This window comes from Chenopodium quinoa, unplaced genomic scaffold (assembly GCF_001683475.1).
Source record: "Chenopodium quinoa cultivar QQ74 unplaced genomic scaffold, ASM168347v1, whole genome shotgun sequence".
In the NCBI taxonomy this organism is placed as follows: domain Eukaryota; kingdom Viridiplantae; phylum Streptophyta; class Magnoliopsida; order Caryophyllales; family Amaranthaceae; genus Chenopodium; species Chenopodium quinoa.
Genome location: NW_018742244.1, coordinates 3,628,065 through 3,651,312, shown reverse-complemented (window position 1 = coordinate 3,651,312; position 23,248 = coordinate 3,628,065). Strand labels below are relative to the sequence as shown.

The 23,248-nt window shown below is 34.1% G+C and overlaps 3 protein-coding genes across 4 annotated transcripts; all 3 read right to left on the bottom strand.

Annotated features, from left to right (window-relative positions):
• Window positions 1-57: 57 nt before the first annotated feature.
• Window positions 58-6,562, bottom strand: LOC110682550 (tRNA(His) guanylyltransferase 1-like). 2 transcript variants are annotated; one of them, XM_021858914.1, is made up of 14 exons: window positions 6,115-6,252; window positions 5,574-5,688; window positions 4,601-4,732; window positions 4,464-4,508; window positions 4,139-4,308; window positions 3,932-4,017; window positions 3,020-3,127; window positions 1,954-2,210; window positions 1,552-1,683; window positions 1,415-1,459; window positions 1,094-1,263; window positions 840-925; window positions 618-722; window positions 58-395 (listed from the first exon to the last, which is right to left on the bottom strand). In XM_021858914.1, exons 2-14 carry the CDS (start codon window positions 5,675-5,677, stop codon window positions 222-224), a joined length of 1,614 nt encoding a protein of 537 aa, XP_021714606.1. In that variant the 5' UTR covers window positions 5,678-5,688; window positions 6,115-6,252; the 3' UTR covers window positions 58-221. The 2 variants fall into 2 exon arrangements, with proteins under 2 accessions (XP_021714606.1, XP_021714599.1); XM_021858907.1 differs by lacking the exon at window positions 5,574-5,688 and having other exon boundaries at window positions 6,115-6,562.
• Window positions 6,563-10,192: 3,630 nt separating this feature from the next.
• On the bottom strand, window positions 10,193-17,795 carry LOC110682542 (phosphatidylinositol 3,4,5-trisphosphate 3-phosphatase and protein-tyrosine-phosphatase PTEN2A-like). The gene is made up of 13 exons (XM_021858895.1): window positions 17,619-17,795; window positions 16,564-17,054; window positions 16,034-16,135; window positions 15,865-15,921; window positions 13,980-14,045; window positions 13,149-13,325; window positions 12,941-13,027; window positions 12,785-12,849; window positions 12,626-12,702; window positions 11,834-11,880; window positions 11,592-11,722; window positions 11,439-11,508; window positions 10,193-11,047 (listed from the first exon to the last, which is right to left on the bottom strand). The coding sequence occupies exons 2-13, from the start codon at window positions 17,008-17,010 to the stop codon at window positions 10,490-10,492; spliced, it is 1,884 nt and encodes a 627-aa protein (XP_021714587.1). The 5' UTR covers window positions 17,011-17,054; window positions 17,619-17,795; the 3' UTR covers window positions 10,193-10,489.
• Window positions 17,796-19,376: 1,581 nt separating this feature from the next.
• On the bottom strand, window positions 19,377-23,169 carry LOC110682534 (low-temperature-induced cysteine proteinase-like). Its single transcript, XM_021858882.1, has 5 exons — window positions 22,628-23,169; window positions 20,692-20,927; window positions 20,437-20,577; window positions 19,868-20,329; window positions 19,377-19,754 (listed from the first exon to the last, which is right to left on the bottom strand). Exons 1-5 carry the CDS (start codon window positions 23,121-23,123, stop codon window positions 19,677-19,679), a joined length of 1,413 nt encoding a protein of 470 aa, XP_021714574.1. The 5' UTR covers window positions 23,124-23,169; the 3' UTR covers window positions 19,377-19,676.
• Window positions 23,170-23,248: the final 79 nt, after the last annotated feature.

Sequence of the window (23,248 nt, the reverse complement as noted above, 5' to 3'; positions counted from 1 at the left end):
AAGTTAGGCAATTAGCACAAAAACAAAAATTGCATCAAGCTATCTATTTGGAGCATGTTGGGCAATAACTTTTAAACTACTCCATAACTTTTAATGCATGCCTACATATATTTTACATTTTTAAACTCAATTGTTTCCTAAATGGTACTCCGTATTACATAGTATTAGAAAACGGGCATTGTTACATGATTCAAAATACATCTAATCTGCTAATTTACAGATCATCCAATTGTCCTCTTCATGGCTCTAGTATTAGCACTCTCCAAAGGGAGTTTGTCACCAAGGATCCATGGGTGTGAATCCCAGAAATCGTCATCGATTATGTTACAGTGTTCAATCACAATTTTCTTTCTAGAATCTTCAGCACAATTTACCTCCATAAGAGTCTTGTTTTCCTACACAATAGAAACAGTTGCCTTAGAGAACATTATCCAGGGGTAAATCTTGTTTGGTAGCTTAAATGACTTATTCACGCATATCCAATGATCAGACTCGATCTATAATTTCAGACAAGGTGCTAAAGAAGAAAATGTGCAAGATTGAAAAAATCAAAGAAAAGAGAAAAGTTGCAACTTACATCACTCAAGGCAGACAACAAAAGAGAGGGAGAGCCATACCTTGTCCCGAAAAATACTTGAACCTCGACGAAATATATCTGGTAATGCATTATAATCAATACCATTTCGAGCAAGCAAGTCATTCTTTTCTTGTGTTTGTGTTCCCTGCATATCACAAGATAATAATTACTCCAAAAGAATTAAGCCAAAAGAAATCAACATTCTTATCACATTCAGAATATGCAAAAAGCTGCCAGTTCTAGTAAAGAACAAACGATGTACCTTCAAATAATTTTGGGCTTCACGCTTGCTTTTCACAGAGTCTACCAGCATCCAGAAACAGGTATTATACTGGTTGTTTATATGACCTGAATTTGCAAAGATAAGTAGTCCAAACTAAATTCAACATATTCCATGAATACCATGATAACTGACCCGAAAAAAGAGTAAAATTTAATTCCAATTGATTACTTTTGAAGTGAAGTAGATCTACACGCATAACACATACAGGACAAATAAAAAGTGATGATACTTACAATCAACTTGTCTCCAAGACAAATAGTCTCGAAGAATCTTAGACGATGGGTAGCAAACAGCTCTTCCATCAAATGAGGGGGGATAATTCAACTCTGTTTCTGGGAAAAACTCGTTCCATTTACTGATGTACATTGTTGAAAAGAATGATACCATTGTGGACACTATTGCACTGTACAGATAAAAGAGATTAGATTAATTATATATATATATATATTAAACAAAAAAAAAAAAAACTTACAGAATTCCTATGTTTTCATTATTTAACTAAATTTACACCAAGGCCCGCCAGATAAGAAGCCTAGGGCTAGACAAAGACATACCTGGGTTGCCGTTCATAAAATTTGGATTCCTTTTTCACAACAAAACTGCAAGTTGTTCATCAACAAAAGCAATTAGAATTTTTCGACTTCAAGCAATTATAGAACTGTTGGTAGCAAGAAATCAACAACCAAATTACCTGAACTCATCACTGACACCATATGCAAAGGTTATGTCTTGAAACTCTTCCAAAAGAGCTGCAGCACATGCATTCATAAGCTTCAAAGCTTTTTCATCATTGGGCTTCTCAAATTTATGAATATCAGAGAACCTAACAAAAGCCAAACAAATTCAGTTGCAAAATTCATTTTCAGCATCTCAGCTTTGAACCAAACAACAGGCTAAATTCACCATGCACCAGTAAAATTGAGATACATAAACTGATTCGTCAGCAAGAAGATAAAATCATGTGTGCATCGAAGCATTAGCCCATACTGATTATGATGAGACAATACATCACAAGTACAACAACAATCATTTAATTCGCAGTCTTACGTTCATATTGAGGGAAAATAAAATCTTCATCACACAAGTCAATTACCTATGGAAATGGCAACCATCAATTCTGACCACTATCCAAGTGGACAACATCAATTTATCCTGAAATAGAAAGGACTCTACATATTCTGGTCTAATTTTATGAATATCTACTTCAAATCTTCCTAGTTCTGAAAGAAGAGAAGAGTGCTGATTCCAGAAGCTTTTGCCAGCTATATTATCTGAGTGAACTTCCATCATCTTTTTCCGAAGTCTCTTGATAGGATCACCATTTTCCTTGTACTTGACAACCTCTTCAATCTATATCAGTGGACAAAAATCACAAATTGGTATACTTGGAACCACTTACAAGGAGACTGAGAAGGATAACTGTTACTCCATAGAGAACTTATCTTTAATCAAATTAAAACTCTATTTACATTCTATGTGAAATTTTAAACTGTGACATGGAAAAACTTAAGCACTCTTGAACAATACCTCTTATATGTAGTTTTTTTTCTTTAATTAGATTTCAGTGTTTTGGTTTTGTTAGATGCCATCATGCCAATGAGTGTTGACACAAGTAAATTCTTCCACAGTGGATAAAAAATTAAATTATTTCCCCACAATTATAACAGTAACAAAGAGTCCTTTAGGGTTTATTTGGGCTTAGTTAATTTGCCAGTTGCCACTACCATTAACACCACTCACTCTTATTTCTGACAACATAAAGCTCCATATAATCACCCCCCACCCGGGAAAAAAGTTCATATCACCAAAAGCTAGAACTTAAAAGGGGCTTATACAACCATTTTTTAAAAGAAGAAAAGGATAAATGAGACTCCTCCATCTGTGTTTATCTACCCTAAGTCAAACAAAAAGTTCCAATAGAGCGGTTAGAAGTTGCTCATATACCCACATGACAAACTTGCACAAATACAATGTTTTGGGCCCACTCACTGACTCACGCGATGCTATTTCAATAAGATGAGTTAAGAATTAGTCAATTAGAAAATGCCAATTGACCAAAGCTTGATGGATTTTGAAATTCATATCAATGCAAAAGAATATAACTTTATTGAAGAAAAGGGGGGGGGGGAATAATCCAAAAAACAGTAGCAAATGTGCACCTGAGTCTTAAAAAGACAAGTTCCTTGTCGTAACATTAGATGAAGAGTCTTATAGTTAAAGCAAAATTCCTGGAAGAGAAGCTCATTTTTTTCCCGTTTTTGTGTTCCCTGTATTTACAGATATGACACAACATGAACATATACATCAACAAAAAGAGTGATCGGAAAAGAATATATGCAATGACTACTATGCAACACACACAAATCTACCAATCTGAAAACTATCAACCTCCCATATAGCTCTAAGTCTCTGACAATGAAAGCAAGAGATAGATTATGAATCTAGAAAAAATTAGTCGTCACCCTCATTATCATTCCGATTATCAGAAAGCCAATAAATTTAATATTTGGCAAACAGATATACATACGAGGCGAAGATAATTGTAACATATGAGTATCAAGTGATAAAGTAAAGCAACAGTTAATAACTTCTGCACTACAGCATGCCGTAATTTCTATCAACAGTGAAGATTAATAAGTTGTAAGGTTTCATCTCTATGATCTCATTACAGAATTCTTTGGCTTAGCTTGCCAGAATTCAAGTAATACAAGTAACCATAAAAAATACGCCTTTATTTAATAAAGATTCCCAAATAAATGCAACACCTTATTACCATGACCAATATAGATCGGGGCATTGTGCTACTGACATTGCTTGCAGTAGACCGGAGATTGAATATCTACATCCTCAAATTCTTAACCCACAAAAGAAATTACAACTTTACGAGTATCATAGGTGATCAATAACACTACTAAGGATAAATCAAACAGAATGGATATATAGTAAAATACTAAACTCTAAACGTTTTTACTATATGCGACAAATGCACCAAGCATCCATTAAATTCACACGTCTGTTATATCCTTTAACATAAAGACACCATATGCATACAAGAATTAATTTGGAAGCACCTTGAGACGTCCATGGGCTTTAGTTTCACTCTTTTCTCTTTCAAAGAGCTTCCAATAACACGTATCATATAAATTGTTGAGGTGACCTACGAAACAAAGTGAAATCATACATTGCGGTAACAGCACCCCATATAATAACAGTATTTATAGCTTCATAATGGAAACATCAGAGCTTCAAAGCAAATAGTCATGAGGTAAATTACTTACAATCATTCTGCCTCCATGCAAGATAAGTTTGAAGAACCTCCAAAGTTGGACATTGAATGATTTGTGCATGAAACGAAGGTGCATAGAGCAATTTCTGATGTGGAAAGAAGTCTTTCCATTTTATGGTATACACAGAAGTGAAGAATGACACAAGTAGGGACAATATCTTACTGCAAAAGAGATGTTTGAAGATTTTAAGAATTTTCTACTGAAAAATAAAAAAGAATATGAAAATCATGTCCAAACAGCAACTAATAACATGTATGTCAGCATGGAAATTTGTGAACCCAGGCACTAACATCTGAATGTAGATTCAACCACAAACCTTCCACGTCTCTGGTAAAATTTGGACTCCTTTTTCAATATAAAACTGCAAAGGGCAACAGCAACAACCAGTTGATAAACATCAAATTCAACAATTCAATTTATAGCAAGTAAGTAGTAACTGAGAGTTACAGGTACCTAAATTCATCACTATATCCATACGAAAATATTATGTCAGCGTATTCCTCCATTACAGCAGCAGCGCATGAAATCATCAAGTCCAAGGCTTTTCTATCACGAGGCTTCTCAAATTTATGAACTTCAGAGAACCTGACATATCAAGTTCAACCAGGTAAGAGAAACTTAGTTAGCAGTACAGGAGACAACCATGCAAAACAAGGGGGAAAAAAAAGGTTTAGTAGGGTAGTTAAGAAAACAAGCCTTCAACACTTCATCATATACAGTATGAAAATAACTTTCATATTGTGACAATTAATACCGTTTCAACCACTCAAGAAAATTTATCAACTTGATTTTAGCGAAGAACCAAGAAAAAGAGTTGTCCAAACTCTAAATAGAAGCAAGTCCTCCGGTATATAAACTTCTACCCATTAATCAGATTCAACTCATTATTCTTAACAATAATCAAAGTAGCAAAGCATGAGTTTAAAATTGATATAATCAACAAAAAAAAACCCAAACAAAGAAAAATTTTGTACTTTTAACACTTATTTACAATTATTAGAAAATTGACCAAAATAGTGTACTTAACAATAATTTGAGGATGTACGGAGTATTGATTTTTTTATTTATGTTTACATCACATGGATTCTTTAACACTTGCTTCTTTGTATTGGTTGTTGTTGTTGATATCTCAATTTAATATTCATGTTTTGCTACTTTGATTATTTGTAAGAATAATGAATTGAATCTGTTTAATCAACAACACCCCTAATGTTGTGTGAATAATCCAGTTGAACTCTAACAATGGAATGAGTGTGAATCTTGGTAAAATGATTATTGGCAATGCCAAGTTATTTAATAAGCTGATAAATAAGTGGCTATAATAATCAAGCAAACGAGGATATATACTCGAATAAGCGGCTATTATAATCATGATACAAGATCATCTAGGAAGACCATCTTTAAAGCAAAAAATAAAAAGACTCACCTACGAAAATTCTGGCCATCAATGACAACAACAATCAGAGTGGGCAGCATAATTTTGTCTTGAACTTCAAAGGACTTAACATACTCATATTTGCTGTTTGCCATGGATTATTCAGCTGAACCAATTTTTTTTAATATAATTAAGTAATTCAGACATCAAAATTAAAAAATTAACGAGAAAATAAGATAAGCAGCTAAAATGAAAGCCAAGGTTAAATAAATAAATTTGATATTAAACTATGGTCCAACAAAAATTAGTTAACTTAAATTTCTATAAACAACAATTGCAAAAACAATGTAAAAAATTCAAGGGTTTTACAACACATTATCAACAAAATTTGAGTCAATTATCTTAATACAAAAAGGTAACCCGCTTACACCATTTTTGCCATCCTATTACTTTATTTTGTAGATTGTATAATAAATTGTCTGGTTTGTCTTGTTGAGTGGCAATGGTTATATTTGTTATTTCCTCAAATGTTTCAAATTTCAGATGAACCCAAAAACATAAATCAAATTAAAAGAGAGGAAAGCGGGTTTACCGCACAAAATGGAGATGAAGTGCGCTTGCTGCTAACCGGAGTTTCTGCTTCAAACTGTACGCCGATCGCCGACTCGCCGGAGAAGAGATGAACAGAGAGGGGTTAGTCAAACTGTATAAATTCAAGGGCATTTAAAATGAGAAAATAAACCTAAAGACCGAGGGAGTAAATTCAAGAAATCAAGGGTAAATACTAAATCTAATCTAATAAAGGGAGAGACTTTTTTCTCGAGTATTTTTTTTTTTTTTTTTGGAATAAGTTTTTTCTCGAGTTTATAAAGAGTCACCTAAAATTTAATTTTCTTATCGCGTTATATACGATTATAAATTTTTGTATCCAATTAAATAAGAGATTATTAATTTCCTTTACAATTAAATAATCCAAATGCTACGTAAGCAAAATTAATGAATGATATTTTAAAGTTTAAATTAATTAAATACAAATTATTATCGATTAAGAATTTTATCTAATATTTTAATATAAGACACACCATCAATGACACGTGTCATCTCTATTTCCTTAGTATTTTTTTATTTTTTTTTGGAAAAAAAAATTAATTTCAAAAATAAATCTTTTTACATAGTATTATAAGGTAATAATTACATAGAAAATATAATTGAAGATTTGATGTATCTTTCCAAAATAAATATATTGACAACTATAAAATTAAGCAAAAAAATATGGAAAATAATATTCTTAACATCATTTGTTATTGACTATTTTTTTTAAGAAATATAATTTTTTTATTGATTTTTTAAATTATGTAAAGAAGCTACAAGCTTAAACAATGAAATGCGAATATCAAATCAACAAATGATACTTTTGTTATTTACTTGAATAATTTATGATTATAATTTCAATCAATTAGCACTCCATGAAAACTTCAATAATACTTGCTAAAGATCACACATGTCGTTGATTAGTAGTGTGACTTTTTCTTGCCATTTTTGTTGTTTTTTAGGATTCAATTGATATGAATGTATGTAACATACGAAAGTATACAATGTTAATTTTAAATATAGTTATTGAAAATTACCGTGTATGGCACAGAACCTAACCTAATTACAGAATAAAATGTGGTAGGTTGCTTTAAAAAAAAGTGTATTAAAAAAGTGTAACATTTAATTAAGAATTCCCTCCACAAAGTTTTGAAAAAATTGACATGAATATAATATAATGATCTTTATTCGTTAATCATTATGGCATAAATAAAATCATCTTTTGATAATCCTCTAATCAAGCGACCTTTGTACATGATTTTTCATAAATAGGGCAAAATCGATTGGTAACCTGTTTAATGGGTTAGAATGACACATGACATGTGTCACTTTGTAAATTGGTTAATTTTTTTTACTACGTAATACTTCCTTCGTTTTTTTTAGTTGACACCGTTTGACTTTTACACTATTCACACAACACGCTTTGACTTGTTTTTGTGGTTTATAGATACGATAAAACATATTTATGTGGGATCTTGTTTGAATCGTTTCAATATATATTTTATTAATATTCATTTTTTATAATTTTACAATGTTGATAATAAGAGATATTTATCGTTAAAAACAAGCGTTGGCAAGCGTGAAAAGAAAAAGGTTTCAACTAAAAAAAAAAAAAAAGGAAGTACAATTTTCTTATTTTTTTAAAAAAATATTTTAATAAAAAAATTCTTGTGAACCCCTACTCTCGTGAATCCCAACACCGTCACGATCTCACCCAACTAGTAGAGAAAGGGCGGTAGCCTGATGGTTAGGTCTGGGTGGTGGACTGGTGGTCAGGTTTAGGCTAAGCAAAAGAGAGAGGTTGAAAAGTCTAGGATGAGAAGGAGGAAGAAGTAGGCGGGTTTGGGCTACGAAGGAGAGAGAGGTGGCGAATCGGGCAAAGGTAAAAAATATTCCTATCAGTTGTTCGATCGATTCCTACATTTTTCACAAATTCATATGTGGCTGTTTGGTTGGCTACAATGTATGCCCGAGTTTATTCGGTCGGTTGAGGATTACGAGCTTAGTATTTTGGTGTGTATCAGTCGGCCACCTAATGTTGCCATCTACACTGAAAAAGCGCCACAAAGCTTCATATGCATGTGGCTGGCCAAACTGTGTGGCCGGGGAACTTATTCAGGGGTTACTTGGTCGGTCAGGAGTCATTCGGTCATGGTTGATAATTGGCTTACATAGTTAAATAATCATTGATCCTTCTTATAAGAGGTTGAGTGTTTGAATCTCCGATCCATAAGTAATGTAGTACTTTACCGAGTGATGGACCCGTACAAGATTTGTTATCCAAGAGAAATAGGTAATCTTGTAAACTTAAGGCATATCCTCGATGACGACGACATTGGCATACCTGTGGGTTTGGGTCATTTGACTGCTCTACAAACTTTGCCGACTATCAATTTAGAAAGGAATTGGGGTGGAAGATTAAGTGATGTTGGTTTGTTGACAAATCTCAGGGGTACATTGGAAATCCAAAACTTACATTTGTTAAGTGTTGAAGAAGAAGCTCGCGGCTTACTTGTTGGCAACAAGTCATATCTTGATAGTTTAAGTCTCAAATGGGATTCTAGCTATCCTCCAGTTATGAAAGAAAACCCTCATACAAATGAAATTCTAACTTGAAAATGCTTGAGATTTTTAGATACAACGGAACTAGATTTCCGAGATGGTTGGTCGAAGGAGGAGGTTGTTCCTCACTTTCCAACCTCATCTCCCTGTCTATTAGTTGTTCCGAAGGCCATGGAGATCTGAAATTGAACGAGTTGAGGTCTCTTCAATTCTTAAAATTACAGGGTTCCAGTGTTGCAAATCGCTCCAAGAAGTGGTGTTAGATGGTTGTTATAAAGTTGGAGATGTTTGGTTTTCGAACCAGATTCGTTCTTTGACTATGATCAATAACCAAGTAGTAATAATAGGGTCATCAGGCAGTCTTCCTTGTTTAAAGGAACTACACACTGATGAATTACAACTAGTTGCACAGTTGGGCGAAGATACTCCTCCTGTTTGCAATTCGCTTGAAATGTTAACATTACAGAATGTTTTGGAAACGCTGCCTGACTGGATCGCGAACTTGACATCTCTAAGAGAGTTGTCGCTTTATCGCATGCCAAAGTTGAGGAATCTGCCTTCTCAAGATGCAATGCCGCCAATGAAAGGGGAGAGTGGCTTAAAATTGCCCAAATAGCTAACCAGTGCCAACAACTTTGTCTTCACAAGGATCATGTATGTTTCCCTTTACATTATTATTATGTTCTAAGATTAAGCCCTTTCCAAATACTGTATAATTCAAGTAATTTGGTCTGTTGTTTACAGTGTTTTTATATTTCTACATATATTGCATTCAACGAATTCACCTCTTCAAATTTATCTAATGAATATACTTCGCATTATACTACGAACTACGAAGTATGAGACAAGCAAATATTGACAAGTGAAATCGTTAGACACTTGAACATTTTAATAATCACATAATTTGTTAAACCTTTTATAGTTTTATTTATTGCTAATTGAACTATCTTTGGGTTTTAATGCTTTTGTAAAAAAAAAAAAATTAATAATTTGATTTATAAATCCCGCATGGTGTGAACACTACGCTATTTATTCGGTTACAGAGATAGTCTTTCTTATTCTTAGGGAATAAGTCTTCGTATTTCTTAATTTGTCTATTTGGGAAACTCTGATTTTGGTTGCGTAATTCAGATCAAGTAACCAATTTTATTGTCAGCTTTACAATGGGTAAGGTTTTTGTTTTTTGTTTTTTGTTTTTTTTTTTTTTGGGTGCAGGTTACAACTCCGACTGAGATGTCACAAACATTTTGGCTGTTCAAAATCTGACTAGCTATGCACAACAGGGAGGTTGCAGAAATTTTCATAAGAAGTACCAAGTACAGTAGAGGATCAAAAACAAAACATTATAATCATAGTTAATGTGACATGTCTAGTACAATAAACTTAGTTAAGTACTATGGAATTAGTGGAAGTATGTTTCACTTTGACTGTTATTTGCTACTGATTTTGACTTCGTTTTGCTGATGCAATAATATATTATACAGTATTACAGTAGTTATTCACCACTCATTCTTCGATGTCTTTAAAAAATTGTTTGATTTGTACCAAAATAAAAATCATTGTGTACAAAGCCAGAGATTACAAACGAACATCCGGAAAAGAAAAAATAAAAAAAAGTACAAACTACAACACAAATTTTTATCCACAGTTCACAATGGATGAGCCACAAAAACAAATTGACATTCCAAAGTAACATGAACATAAAATGAATAGGGCAGGATCTTCCTTAACAAAGAAGTGCTTTTGCTATGGTATGGAAATTTTTTATGTGCAGATTGCTGAATTGAAGAAATCAGGCAACAAACCCCTGTAGCTCAGTCACTTTCATAATCTTCATCATCACCAAAGGAAAAGACAGAAGCATCGGCTGCCATTGCCTTGAAATCACTAACCCCTTCAGAGTTGGGGGCTGAGAGGGCAGCTCCAGTTCCAACAGCCTCGCTTTTAGACTCTTTTACTGAATGGCCCTCTGTCGATCCTCCTTTACTAAGCGATACTTTTTCAACTTTTTGTGTCAAACCATCCACCTTCTGATCTGAAGTGGACTTAGTTTCAGCAGGAGGGGCAGTTGACTTTTTTGTATCTGCTGAAGAAGCTGCTTGAGCCTTTTTACTCCTTGATGAGCCTGATCCATCGGCCTCATCATCTGAAAACACATCATCTTTGTCTTGTTGTTCACTCTGAGCTTGACCTTGAGAATCTTTGCTAGCTTCTGTAGCAGACGAGACCTCATTTACTTGTTCAGAAGGGGGGCCAGTCTGGTCATTGGGCTTCTGGACCACAGGTTCAGGCTGAGGTGTAGGAGATGGAGGAGTGCCATCATAGTCTACAAGAACAACCTCAACTTGGAAACCAGGGGAAGGCAGCTTCCGCTGTACAAGTTCAAAAAATACATACAAAATCAGCATTTAAAAAAGGATATAATTTGTCAGCTAAAGGACCAATCGGTACCACTAAAAGTATTGATTTTGAGAATTTCCAAGTCATATGATATCAGTTGCATAAAGAACTTCAGATTAGCTACACTTCTATCAATTCTATTACTCTGTAAAATGTTAAATTCGAAAACTAACAACAATAAAATAGAAACTACTTTTATAGATATCATATTTTTAAAGTTTTTAAAATTACTGAAAACTGAAAACAAAAAACAATAACTAAGAAATCCAGGTAATTCGCAAACAGAGACTTTTCGAATAAGTGTTCAATAAAAATGTGGTGCTTACAAGTAAATTAAACCACCTCTGAAAGGTTGGTGCTTACCTTGTCAAATCCATCCATATCACTGGTGTTTAAGATCTTCCTATTTTCTATCATTGTCGTGTTTAGCCAACTGTCAGACACACATAAATTATAAACAATGGCACCGATAAAGAGCACATAATATAAGGGTTTAGACATAGTAAGGTTCCGTACAAATAGAAATCTCCTTGTCGATCATGAAAGAGGACTTTAAAGTCACCACACAACTCTGTTAATCCAGGCTCTCCTGGCAAAGCAAACACCATAATTCCTTTCTTTGGGGCAGTAAACCAGAAATCTTCTGTCTGCCAAGAAAATGGTATGAGTTAATAAAATTCCAGCTCAAATCCAATGTCAAATGACATGGACATATTTCAGTGTCAATTCTAATGATATAAACTTATCAAGCAACTTACCGACAGATCCTTCGTTCTTGGATGTTTCTTCGTAGAAAAAAGAACACCTGTCCCCAGTAATGTAGAACAATTAATAATAAACTATTATGTAAGTTTCCAAGGAGGGGAGAGAGAGGGGGGGGGGGGGTTACGTACAAGAATCACTCTAGAATTCACACAGAGGAAGAATTTCAAACACTCAAAATAGTGATGATTCAAACCACAGTCAAGGATCAGGCCTCAAAAGTGTGTATACATTGTAATATTTTGTAAAAGATAGGAATAAAATGTACTCTGTAACAAGGCAATCTAAGATATTGCTCTACAATTCAAAATGTTTTGCAAAGTGAAAAGGTAACACATTTTATTATTTTAAGAAATCTACTGAAAGATCCAAATAATCTAGAGTTATCTGCCACTTCAAAAATATAAGAATATCATTTTGTTGAATATTGGAGAAAAGCTCAACAACAAAAACAATGACCACAAGTCCCCATAACCAACATGGCTTTCACCATTTGTGCGAGTAGGGAAGTTATGTCATTTAATCGTCATCTTGGCACTAGCTGCACATGTTCACATTAATATTCAATTGCACCAAATGCAAAATTTTGACCACTCAATAACAAGGAAAACTAAATGTGACCCCATAAAAATATTCTTTTGATAATACTCTCTAGCTGTTTTCACAAGATGTCAGTTGTTATCATAAAATTAAAGTACAATGCAGATAGTAGATAATTTAATTGTAGACTTGCAGATTATTTACATTCAGAGCATATTATTCAAGATAAAAAAACACATGCACCATACCATTGTGGTCTGAGACAGTTACATGGGGTCTGATCCAATAAGGACACCTGTGAAGTCGAAACCCCCTAAGCATGCACCTGGAAGTAGGATATATACCAAATTTAGTAAAAAGAAACAATTTAGAAATTATTGACAAACATCGAATACAAAGTGTCATACCTACGCCCAGGCTGAATCTCCCCATTGAAATATGTTAATGTTCGTTCAAAATACTTGACATACCTCTGTAAAATATTTATGGAAAATAAATTACAAAATGCTACAAGACAAGACAAGTTGGCAAGAGGAGCATAAGTTGATTGAGTAAGAACTGACAATCTGACTTGGCAGAACAAGAGCCTTTCCGTCAAAACATCTTTTTTGATTATAGTAATCAATTGACTCCTCAGCAGTTGGGAAAAACTGTAGAGGTTAAACAGAGATTGGTTAGTCTTGTAATCTACAAATAAAAATCAGAAGTTCAGGGCAATGGAGCAAAACTGGTTGGACACTTAATGAGTCCCAGAGGTTTATCAAGTGTCACCTTCAAGTACACAAGAAGACTGCAAATCATTAAACCAGTCCGAGCCATTCCTGCCTTACAATGCACAACCACAACATTCTCAATGTCCTCCTTCAACCAAGAGTAAGCACTTTGACAAAACGATTTAATGAGTTGGATTGGTGGGCAATTGTGGTCATCAAATGGGCAACTAGCAACCTGTCCATAACAAAACTCAATATATTCAGAAAAGTGAGAAAATGCACAGTAGAAAACAATTAATGTGACTGTGTCAGCAGCATGAAACACTCTCATACTTTATTCAACTTTACAAAGCAAAGAGCATTTACTGTAAATATTAATCATCAATTTTTGTAAGATTTAGAACCTAGAAAGTGTGTTAACGGAACATGTACAGCCAAAATCAATTTAAACAAGCAGATAGTGAGTCCAGAACGTCAAATCAATATTACACTATAAGTTCTAGTACATAATTCTGAAACCCTATCAAACACCAGAAAAATTATAAAGCAGGAAGAGCCCAACTAAGCTGCTGTTAGTAATAATTCTTAAGTTGGGCCCCAATAAACATTCCTTCTCTTTTGAATTACTTCATACAGCATCAATGAGAAGAAAAGGAAAATAATGACACGCACAATAAGCTGGAACTTCCAGTAAAGTGATTAATTCAAAGAAACTTAAAGAAATATAGCTCAAGAAAAGCCAGGAGAAATTCATAAACCACAATCTGAATCAATAGTACAAAGTAAAAAGCTATTACATTAAGCTAATAGATGCTTTTTTATTGAGAAAAAAGGGTATTCAAAATGACAAAAATGAAGAATAAACATGAATAGGCTTATAACAGCATACCTTTCCTTCAAAAAGAGAGGCATCATACAATCTCTCAGAACAAAGATTGTAAACTTTGTACTTATCCTGCAAAGTAAAAGGTCAATTCAACATTCGTCAGATAACAAGATTTAGGATTTCACAGAAACACAAAAGACCATTTAAAATCTTGAGCTTTACCCCTTGATTCTACATGCCAAGAACTATGGTGACCACTTTATACAAGTTTCTAATCTCATTTACAGTAGATTTGGAGGTTCCAAGTTTCCAAGAAAACAGATATACCCAGTGGCGGATCCAGGATTTTACGGGTGCTAGGTCACCGTTACCCATCGACCGCATACCAATCATAATTAATGCATTAATATTATAAAAGTTAATTAAAAAAAGACATTCCAAAAATATTAAATGTTATGGGGAAGGAGAAGGATAATGACAAGTCACTAATGAAACTACCAAAAAAATTTCTAAAAAAAGACATTCCAAAAATATTAAATGTTACGGGGAAGGAGAAGGATAATGACAAGTCACTAATGAAACTACCAAAAAAATTTCTAAAAAAAGACATTCCAAAAATATTAAATGTTACGGGGAAGGAGAAGGATAATGACGTCAGTAATGAAACTACCAAAAAATTTTCGAACAATGACTTTAACAATGTACCAGTTTGAGAACTAAGTAGGTAGTGGTAGATATATGTAAAAAGGAAAAAAAAAAAAAAAAAAAAAAAAAAACGTTGTCCTTAGGAGTCATACCCATAACCTTTGGCAAAATTTACAATGCCTCCCACCATTACAACACTAAGCACTTACTTGTATAATTGCATTGTTAAATGTTTATATATTACATCTTCTTAATGCAAGAAAAAAGGAAGGAAAGTAGCTTCCCCTAGGAGTCGAACCAGTAACTTAAGTCTAAAAATATGAAGCCTCCACCATTGGACTACGGAGTACATATCATTACTAGTTGCAATATTTAATATTTAAACCTTCTCTGTTTTTGTGCTAGGTCACGTGACCTACCGTGCACAAGGGTGGCTCCGCCACGGGATATACCCATCCCTAAAAAATCACAATGGATTATAATACCAATAACATAGGATAGGGAGGAAAAAAAGAGTAGTCCAAGAAAATGAGTCTTTCACTATTTCACGAGGGTTCTGGATAAAACGCTAAGAGGCTAAGGTGTTTAATTATGAAAAATCAATGGTCAGACTACAAGCCTATCTTACCCCATGAAAAAGAGTTCCACATCAAAGTACTAAGTTGTTTGGTTATACGAAGCAACTGCAACAGCCAAGAAGTGGAAGACTGGAATATATCAAAAAACTATTTGGTTGACTTTAAAAAAATAAGCTTCTTGAGGTTAATCCCAGTTACCTGAGGAAAATAGGTAAAGAAAAAAAACTCCTCCATTTTGTTGACGGCAGAACTTTTGTGGATTTCCGGTTTTTGTAAACTCTACATCCTTTTTTAATTTCCAAAGGACGACTATTTCTGGTGTAATCAAAAAGCAATTAATAACTTGTTAAGTCTTAAAGAAGAAATACAAACACATACATTTAATTTTTGAAATTTGCGAAGTGGCAATCCCCAAAATTGATCCAGTAAATATTCACTCCCTAAATTAACAGATCAAATAATGGTTCTGCATTTATGACACACGTAATCATGCAGTACAATTCTATAGAACTCCCTAGACCACAGTATTGGATTTCAGCACATCTGATATACCAGTACATTATATATTAGACAAGTGCATTTAATAAAAGGCCATGATATAGACCACATGCAGAAGTGATAATATAAGCAATTAAGCAGCAACATATTATAAATAAAGGCCTGATAGATAAATAGAACCACACAACACTGCCTCAGGGAAGACATGACAAAAATTATCCAATTACCTTATGATGGCTATCTAAGAAACTTATCACTTCTTCCATATGATTACGGTACAAACCCTGCATCACATTTTTCAATACTGTATTTAGAAGGGAAAAAAAAAAAAAAAAAAAGGTTGGTGAATACACAGAAAAAAGTACATGGAAGATGCGGTGTCGTAAAGTCAAATACCTCTACATAGCCAAAAAAGCCTGAACTCATATCACCGGCTGGGAATCCCATAGCAATAATGTTCTCAGTGATATAAGTCATATCCAAATCATATCCATCTTCCTGCAAAACACTAACAAAATCAGAAGCACATACAAGCAATTATACTTAAAAGATAAATCATCATATTCTTTCTTCCCCATCCCCGCTTTCACCCCACACACGCGCAGAGAAAAATATAGCCTATATTATGGTTGAGATGACATCTTATTTGATCTCATGGAACAGGGGGATACAGAACATCAGGTTTCTCTGATAAATAATCGATCACAAGTAACTATTAGAATGATTTCATAATCTTTTATTAAATTTACCAATACAGGAATTGTAATTAAGTCACATCATCAATTTATTGCTGCTGCAAGACATTGATTAAGCGAGCAAATGCAAAAAAAATTTACTGTTTAATAAATCTAATATTTTGGTTCATAGAGAAACTCATGATTCGAAGCAATGCAAAGAGATAAAACTCTAAAATGAGGTAAAGTCACCTGATATCTTCGTTTGTTTTGAGAAACAACATGCCGAGCCTTGACTGATACCGCCCTTACTGCATTTTTCGATGTGTCAACCAATCCTTTGGTGAAATTTCCAATAAAATTTGACTGAGAAGATCCTACATCAGAGGCATCTTCAGGAGCAGAAGCAGCATCTCTTGGGGACAATCGAGCCGTTATTCCACTGGTAAACCGAGCAAAGGCTGACTTTGGAGAGTTCTCAGCAGGCAACTCAACCTGTCCTCCTGCTGATGACAGCGGAATTTTCAAGTTTTGCGCCCATGATGCTATCCCCGAGACCGGTTGCTTGGATGACGCATCATCACTCGCTGCATTACTCACAGCGGCATCCCCGGGAGGAGTAGGCTGTACAACTGCAGCTCCAACAGGAGGTGCGGTTGACGAAGCCACAGACCCAACATCAGTTTCGACACCACTCATTTCGGATTCAGCATCCAACAACACCAAACACTACTGCAATGAAACTGTGATCAAATAACACCTAACTAGTCAGAAACGTCTTCCTCTCACCTACTAAATTAAGTAAATTTAACTAACAAAGTAAACTTATTCATCATCATTACAATAACAATTATAGAAACCTTTTCCACCCTAAACCTCCCACTTAAAACTATGTTCATATTATAATTAATACTCTCCATAATTAGAACTCAATCCAATCACTCGTTCTTATCTTATTCATTTCATCATATCAACAAAATTGAATCAACATTTCATTCTAATAAAATCAAAAAAAATATGCATACAATCAGCAAAACCTATTTTCAAATTTAAAAACTTAGCTCAAAATAAAAAGCAAAAAGAATTGAACATTTCTCAAATTAACAGAACAATAATTAACACAACATGTAAGCTATAAAACTTGATTCGATAAGATTTATGACGACGATAAAGAGGAAATCAAATAGATACGAAAATTGCAATGATGAAAAATAATTGTAGTAATTGCAATCAGATAACCCTAAGAAATTCAATTAAAAATCCTTGATTTTTATCAGATCTGTTGAAGAATAAGATTAACAAAATACCTAGAAAATTCGAAGGTAATTTGCAGACGAATTGAAGATTAATGGAGTAGTTCGATTAAGAGAGGAGAGAGAAAGTATGTTCGATATTTGGGTGATCACGAGATGATGAATGAGAGAAATGAGTTGATTGTGGAAAAGGTCACGTGCGTCGGACGTTTCTGAACCGTTGATTAATTTTGATCTTTGCTAAAAATATGTAGACGGTTATGATGGATTTGACTATTTGGGGAATTGAGTTGCCTGCGATGTACCGTATCACACCCTTTGGTGAGACTGGCCTTAATGGCGTTGTTATGTCTTTATGAGATCGACAAAGATGCATTTCCAATGAAATTATTTTGATAAAATAATTAAAATTTTCTAGGTGCATTCATTCAATCATACACCTTGGAACATTTTTAAGTAAGTTTTCCTCATTATTTTTCAAGTACACCTTGGAGTATATAATTAAGGGTTTATTGGTTAGCTTATGTCCTATTTTCTTGAATGTTGTGATTCAAGCAATCAATTGCAATTTACAGTAAGAACTTATTTCCACTTAAGGTCTGTTCTCATACGTTGAACTTCAGTTCAGTTCAGCTCCTAATTTCCTTCTCTTATGAAATATTCACTTCATTTCAGTTCAGCTCAATTCAGTTCAGTTCAGCTGAGTTCAGTCAATAAGAACATGCCCTTATTTTAGATCTTATAAGTTTAGACAAAAAATAATTAATACTAAGAGTTACCAACGTACAAATTACTACTTAAAAAGATCAATGTCTAATAAGTTCAAATGCGTAAAAAAAAAAAAAAAAAAAAAAAAAAAAAAAACAGTTGAATAGAACGCATCCTTAATTAAGTTTGTTCATATGAATTCTTGTGACTTGGATAGTTCCTAGCTGATTTTTGCTCTACTTTCTTCATTACAATGATAATTTATTGATATCAATACAAAAGATTGTTTTTTTACATAAATAAATCAAAATACTATCTATTCAATGTAATAAATTAAAGCTCATTAATTCTTAGGGTAACGAGGGTTTGTTTACATTTACTGTACTGAACTGAGCAGAACTGAACTGATGAACAGACCCCTAATATAAGTAGTCTTAAGGGTTATATATAACTATATAAGCATTAAATATACTTTCTAAAATAGAATTAAGTTGGTAATTTACGACAAAATCAAGAGTAAATCGGTGTAATTAATGTTAATCTATCCTCAATATTTTCTTTTACAGCTTCTTATATGGGCTATGTTTATCATTTTTCTAATTTTTAAATTAAATTTCAACACTTCTAAATGTTGGAGGATTTGATCTTGTGACCTTCCAATGAGGAGATGGTTCTTTACATATCCTAGCAACTTCTAAATGCCTCTTTACTTGTGCATAATGTTCTCAGAACAAATCTATGTGTGTTTGTTTTTTTTTGGTATTTATAGAGCCATTATGGCAGTTAATGAGAATCGATACCAAAATATCTTGAAATCGAGAGAAAAGTTCTAACCACTACATATAACCTGTACATGCACCAACAATCCAAACCTCTACTCATACATGATCAAATAGATCCCAATTGTATCATGTACACAATACAACTACGAGTACTCTGCTACTTTACTCACTTGTAGCTCCACCCAAATCACAATCGTACCATGATCAACCACTTGCATGCATAAGATACACCAAAAGTATTTCAGCAGTTCTAATCCTAAACCACAATTTAATTTGTCAGACATGCATATGAGAATGCAGAGATTAAATAAGAATGCAGAGATTAAATAAGCAGCCATAATGAAGTAAAGGTAGCATAAACTATTTACATAACCAATGATTCCTTAAAGCCAATGTGCATTGTGTCATGTCTTGACATAGTAGTAACTTCGTTGCCATTAAAGAGCATTAGTACAATTTTTTAAATAATACTTCGTATTTACAAAACCACCATGCTGAAAGAAACAATGCATGGTCAACAATGGTATTCCTGAATGCAACCTAAGCAACCCTAATTCTTCCGTATTCTGCAGTTGCCAGGTTCAGAAATCCTTCGCAGTTGCAAGCTTGCAATGTCAAGTGCTTAAAAAATGCCGAACTTTGCGTGGAGCTTTGCAGGAGTACGCTTCATTGCTTTAACGCTCAATGGGCTGTTCTTGCTCTGTTAGGCAAAAGAAAAATATATCAGCTCTATAGCTTTAACAATAACAAGACAGATGGGGTAATGATTACTAAATAATACAAGTATGAAAGTAGTTATAAAAGTGTGCTTACCACATTGCAAGTACCCTGCCTAGCGTTGCAGACGGGATAGTCATGAGGGCAGCAGCTAGAGTGGTCAGCACAGCACACAGCAGCCTCCAATGGGCAGCAACCCCAAGCGAAGCAATAAGGGCCATATTCGTAGACACAGCAGCAGGTGGTTGCAGAAGGGCATGAGTAGTAAGTATCACAAGTTACATCCTCTGAAGGAGGAGAAGGGGGAGATGGAGGAGTAGGACCTGGGTTAGGAGGGTTCTCGCTGGTCTTGACTGGGTATGATGGCTCCACAGCAATACCACATTTACCAGTTTTCAAGTGCTCCACATTCCTCTCCATCCTTATGTATCCGCCCTCTCCCCAATCAGCACCCCATGAATTCCTCACGATCCAGTAGTCCTTTCCGTTTTCAGAGCCATAACCAACTGCCACAACACCATGATCCAAATCTGCTCCACATCTTCCGGTAAAAACACCCTGCATTTGATTTAAACATTGGTCATTCACATTTCTTCAGGAGCAGAACAATAAAAAATCGGTTTTCTTCCAAGGAAAAAAAAGGGATAACAAGGGGAAATGCATACCGACTGATAGAACTGGAAGGAACTGCCACCAGCTTCAATGGCAACACTAACGGGTTGGTGAGCAACTGCCTTCTGCAATGCCTTTTCATCATTTTCAGGGACATCTTCATACCCATCAATTGTAACAACCTTGGCATTCTTCTGCAAGAAGGGAAGAAAAAAGAGAGTAGGTCAATATGTGTGACAATCTAGTATCAGATACATGGAAGGTGTCCTCAATGTTCCTAATTCAATGCAAAATATAACAGTACATACCCTGTACTGATCACATTTGCCGTCTGTTCCTTTGTAGGGATAATCCTCATCAGTATCAATTCCACCATTGTTAATAATGAATTCAAATGCGTAGTCCATAAGTCCACCATCACATCCAGAATTGTAAGTGGTATCACAATCTACAAGTTCTTGCTCAGACAACGACAACAGATCCCCAGTAACAATCTGGTTAATTCCCTCCACAGCAGCAATTGTGGAGAATGCCCAACAACTCCCTTCATTTCAATAGCAAGTAAAAAGGTTCAATACATAATACTTCAACTTTAATCAAAAGATTCAAAACCCAAATGTATCTTCCATAAATAAATAACACTACAGCAGTAGAAATAGATCCTCTGAGCCAGCCTTGCTCGAACACATTAAGGGTAACTACTTAATTAAGATTTATATTAAACACCAAGTACTAGATAATAATCACACTCTTTACTTTTTCAATAAGACTAGCATAGAACACTGGCCCCTCGAAAACATCAATTATTCACATCAAATACACTCATGGATTCATACCTTTCACATAATTACAAATATTCACATCAATTTAACTCTCATAGACCACACCTTTTACAAAATTAGAAAAATTTACATCTTAGTTAACACCTCCATAATATTTAAGCATCACTTATACAACATCATCCACCTGCTATCTACAAGTCAATCATACTCATCTCAACAACTATTCTAAATTTCTAAAGATTTTTTTTCTAAAAGATTCATATCCAAGCCACATAAGAAGCATATACAAAATAGACAAGTATAGATACTTTAGAACACACTAAGGAAATTAGTGGGGCATCTAATTATATGGGCCATCTAAACGCCAAGAGTAGAAAAAGATAGTTTATAGAATGAAAATTGTATTAAGGCACTTTTAGTGGGGCCAGTCTACAACAAAAGTTTACAATTCACACTAGATAATTGTTATTACTCCATAAAAAATCATCATAATAGTCCTATACAAAATAATAAATTAATAACCCAATTTTATTTCTTGATCTACAATGATTAATGATTAGAGAGGAAAAGGACAAGTTGATAAACAAAACAAATATCAACAATATTAATGAAATATATTACTCATAATATAAATTAAGATAATATTAAAAAGCATGAACAGAACCACTATCCTGATTTCTAGCAAAATAATAGTACGAAGTATAAAACAATATAATTCAATTTCTTTCATTTAAAGATAAAATATTTTCCAGTTCTTGACTTCTTCTATCTACTTTAACTATTTCACCTTTTCCCTAATTTACAGGCTACATACACTGAACCTTTACACTATGATAATCTACATGATAAAAACAAATCTAATCAACCAAAAACCTCCTGTTCGCATTATTCGCAACAAAGAAGTATTATTGTGTGAGACATAAAATATTCTTGTTACGATAATATGAGGTAGTATAAAAAGAGCCAATTTTTAAGTGAATTGGAATAATCGAACTTATTTTATCTTATAAGTGTATATAAAACGATTTGTTGTATAAAGAACTACTAATAATTAAATTTTAAAAAAAAATAATCTTTATATTTTTCTGTATAACTTTAATAATGGAAAATAGTGGTAGATATCAGCACGATAAAAGCATCTTATTTAGTTGAAACAACACAATTCCACCCAATTATACGCAACCACTTGCTCATAAAAAAACAAACAACAGTCCAATCCGGTTCTTCTGCAAAAAAATTCATCCAATTACCATAAATTCTTAATTTTTCCACTAACCCTACCCAAATTAATCATTATTCAAATCTAAACTAACATATAAATATAAAAATTGGAAAAATTACCATAATAAGTTAAAATCTGAAACAATTAAGTAATTCATCAAATAAAGTAAGATAAGCATAATCAACAATCAAAGAACAAAAAGATTCGAAAATAGAAGTGAGAAGGAAGAAGTGAAATTACCGCATTGCCCTTGATCTTTGACCTTAGCAACGGCGCCTTTCGCTCTCCAGTCAACGGACTCCGGCAACTGATCACCTTCCTTAAACAAATACCGATCACTCTTAACCTTCGATTTCAACATCGAAGAACTCTCACTCTTCTTCTTCCCCAAAAACTTAGATCGAAACTCATCGTTCGTCAAATCAGCGAACTTATTAAGCCCTAATTTAAACGAATTCGAATCATCGGAATTATGTTGATCGATTAACTTCAAGTTATCCTTAAAGATCTTGAATCTCTTCTCCTTTTCACCCAAAGCGTTGTAATTCTTGTGGTGTTGAACAAGCCATGATTCGTAGATGTTCATGACTTCGTCGTCGGAGCGTTCGGAGGAAGAAGGGAGGAGGTTGTGGGATTGGTCGTAGGAGATGATGGACATGTCGACGGCGGAGGAGACGGCGAGGAGAGAGAAAAGGAGGAGGAGAGAGAAGGAAGCCATTGATGAAGAAGACGCCATTTTTGAGGAGGAGAGAGAAAGTGGAAGGATGAATTTGTGAGAGGAAAAGGGGAAGAGGGGATTGGGGTTATATATAGAAAGGAGGTGGGGTTGGTTGAGTATGGGATGACAACTACTAATCAATT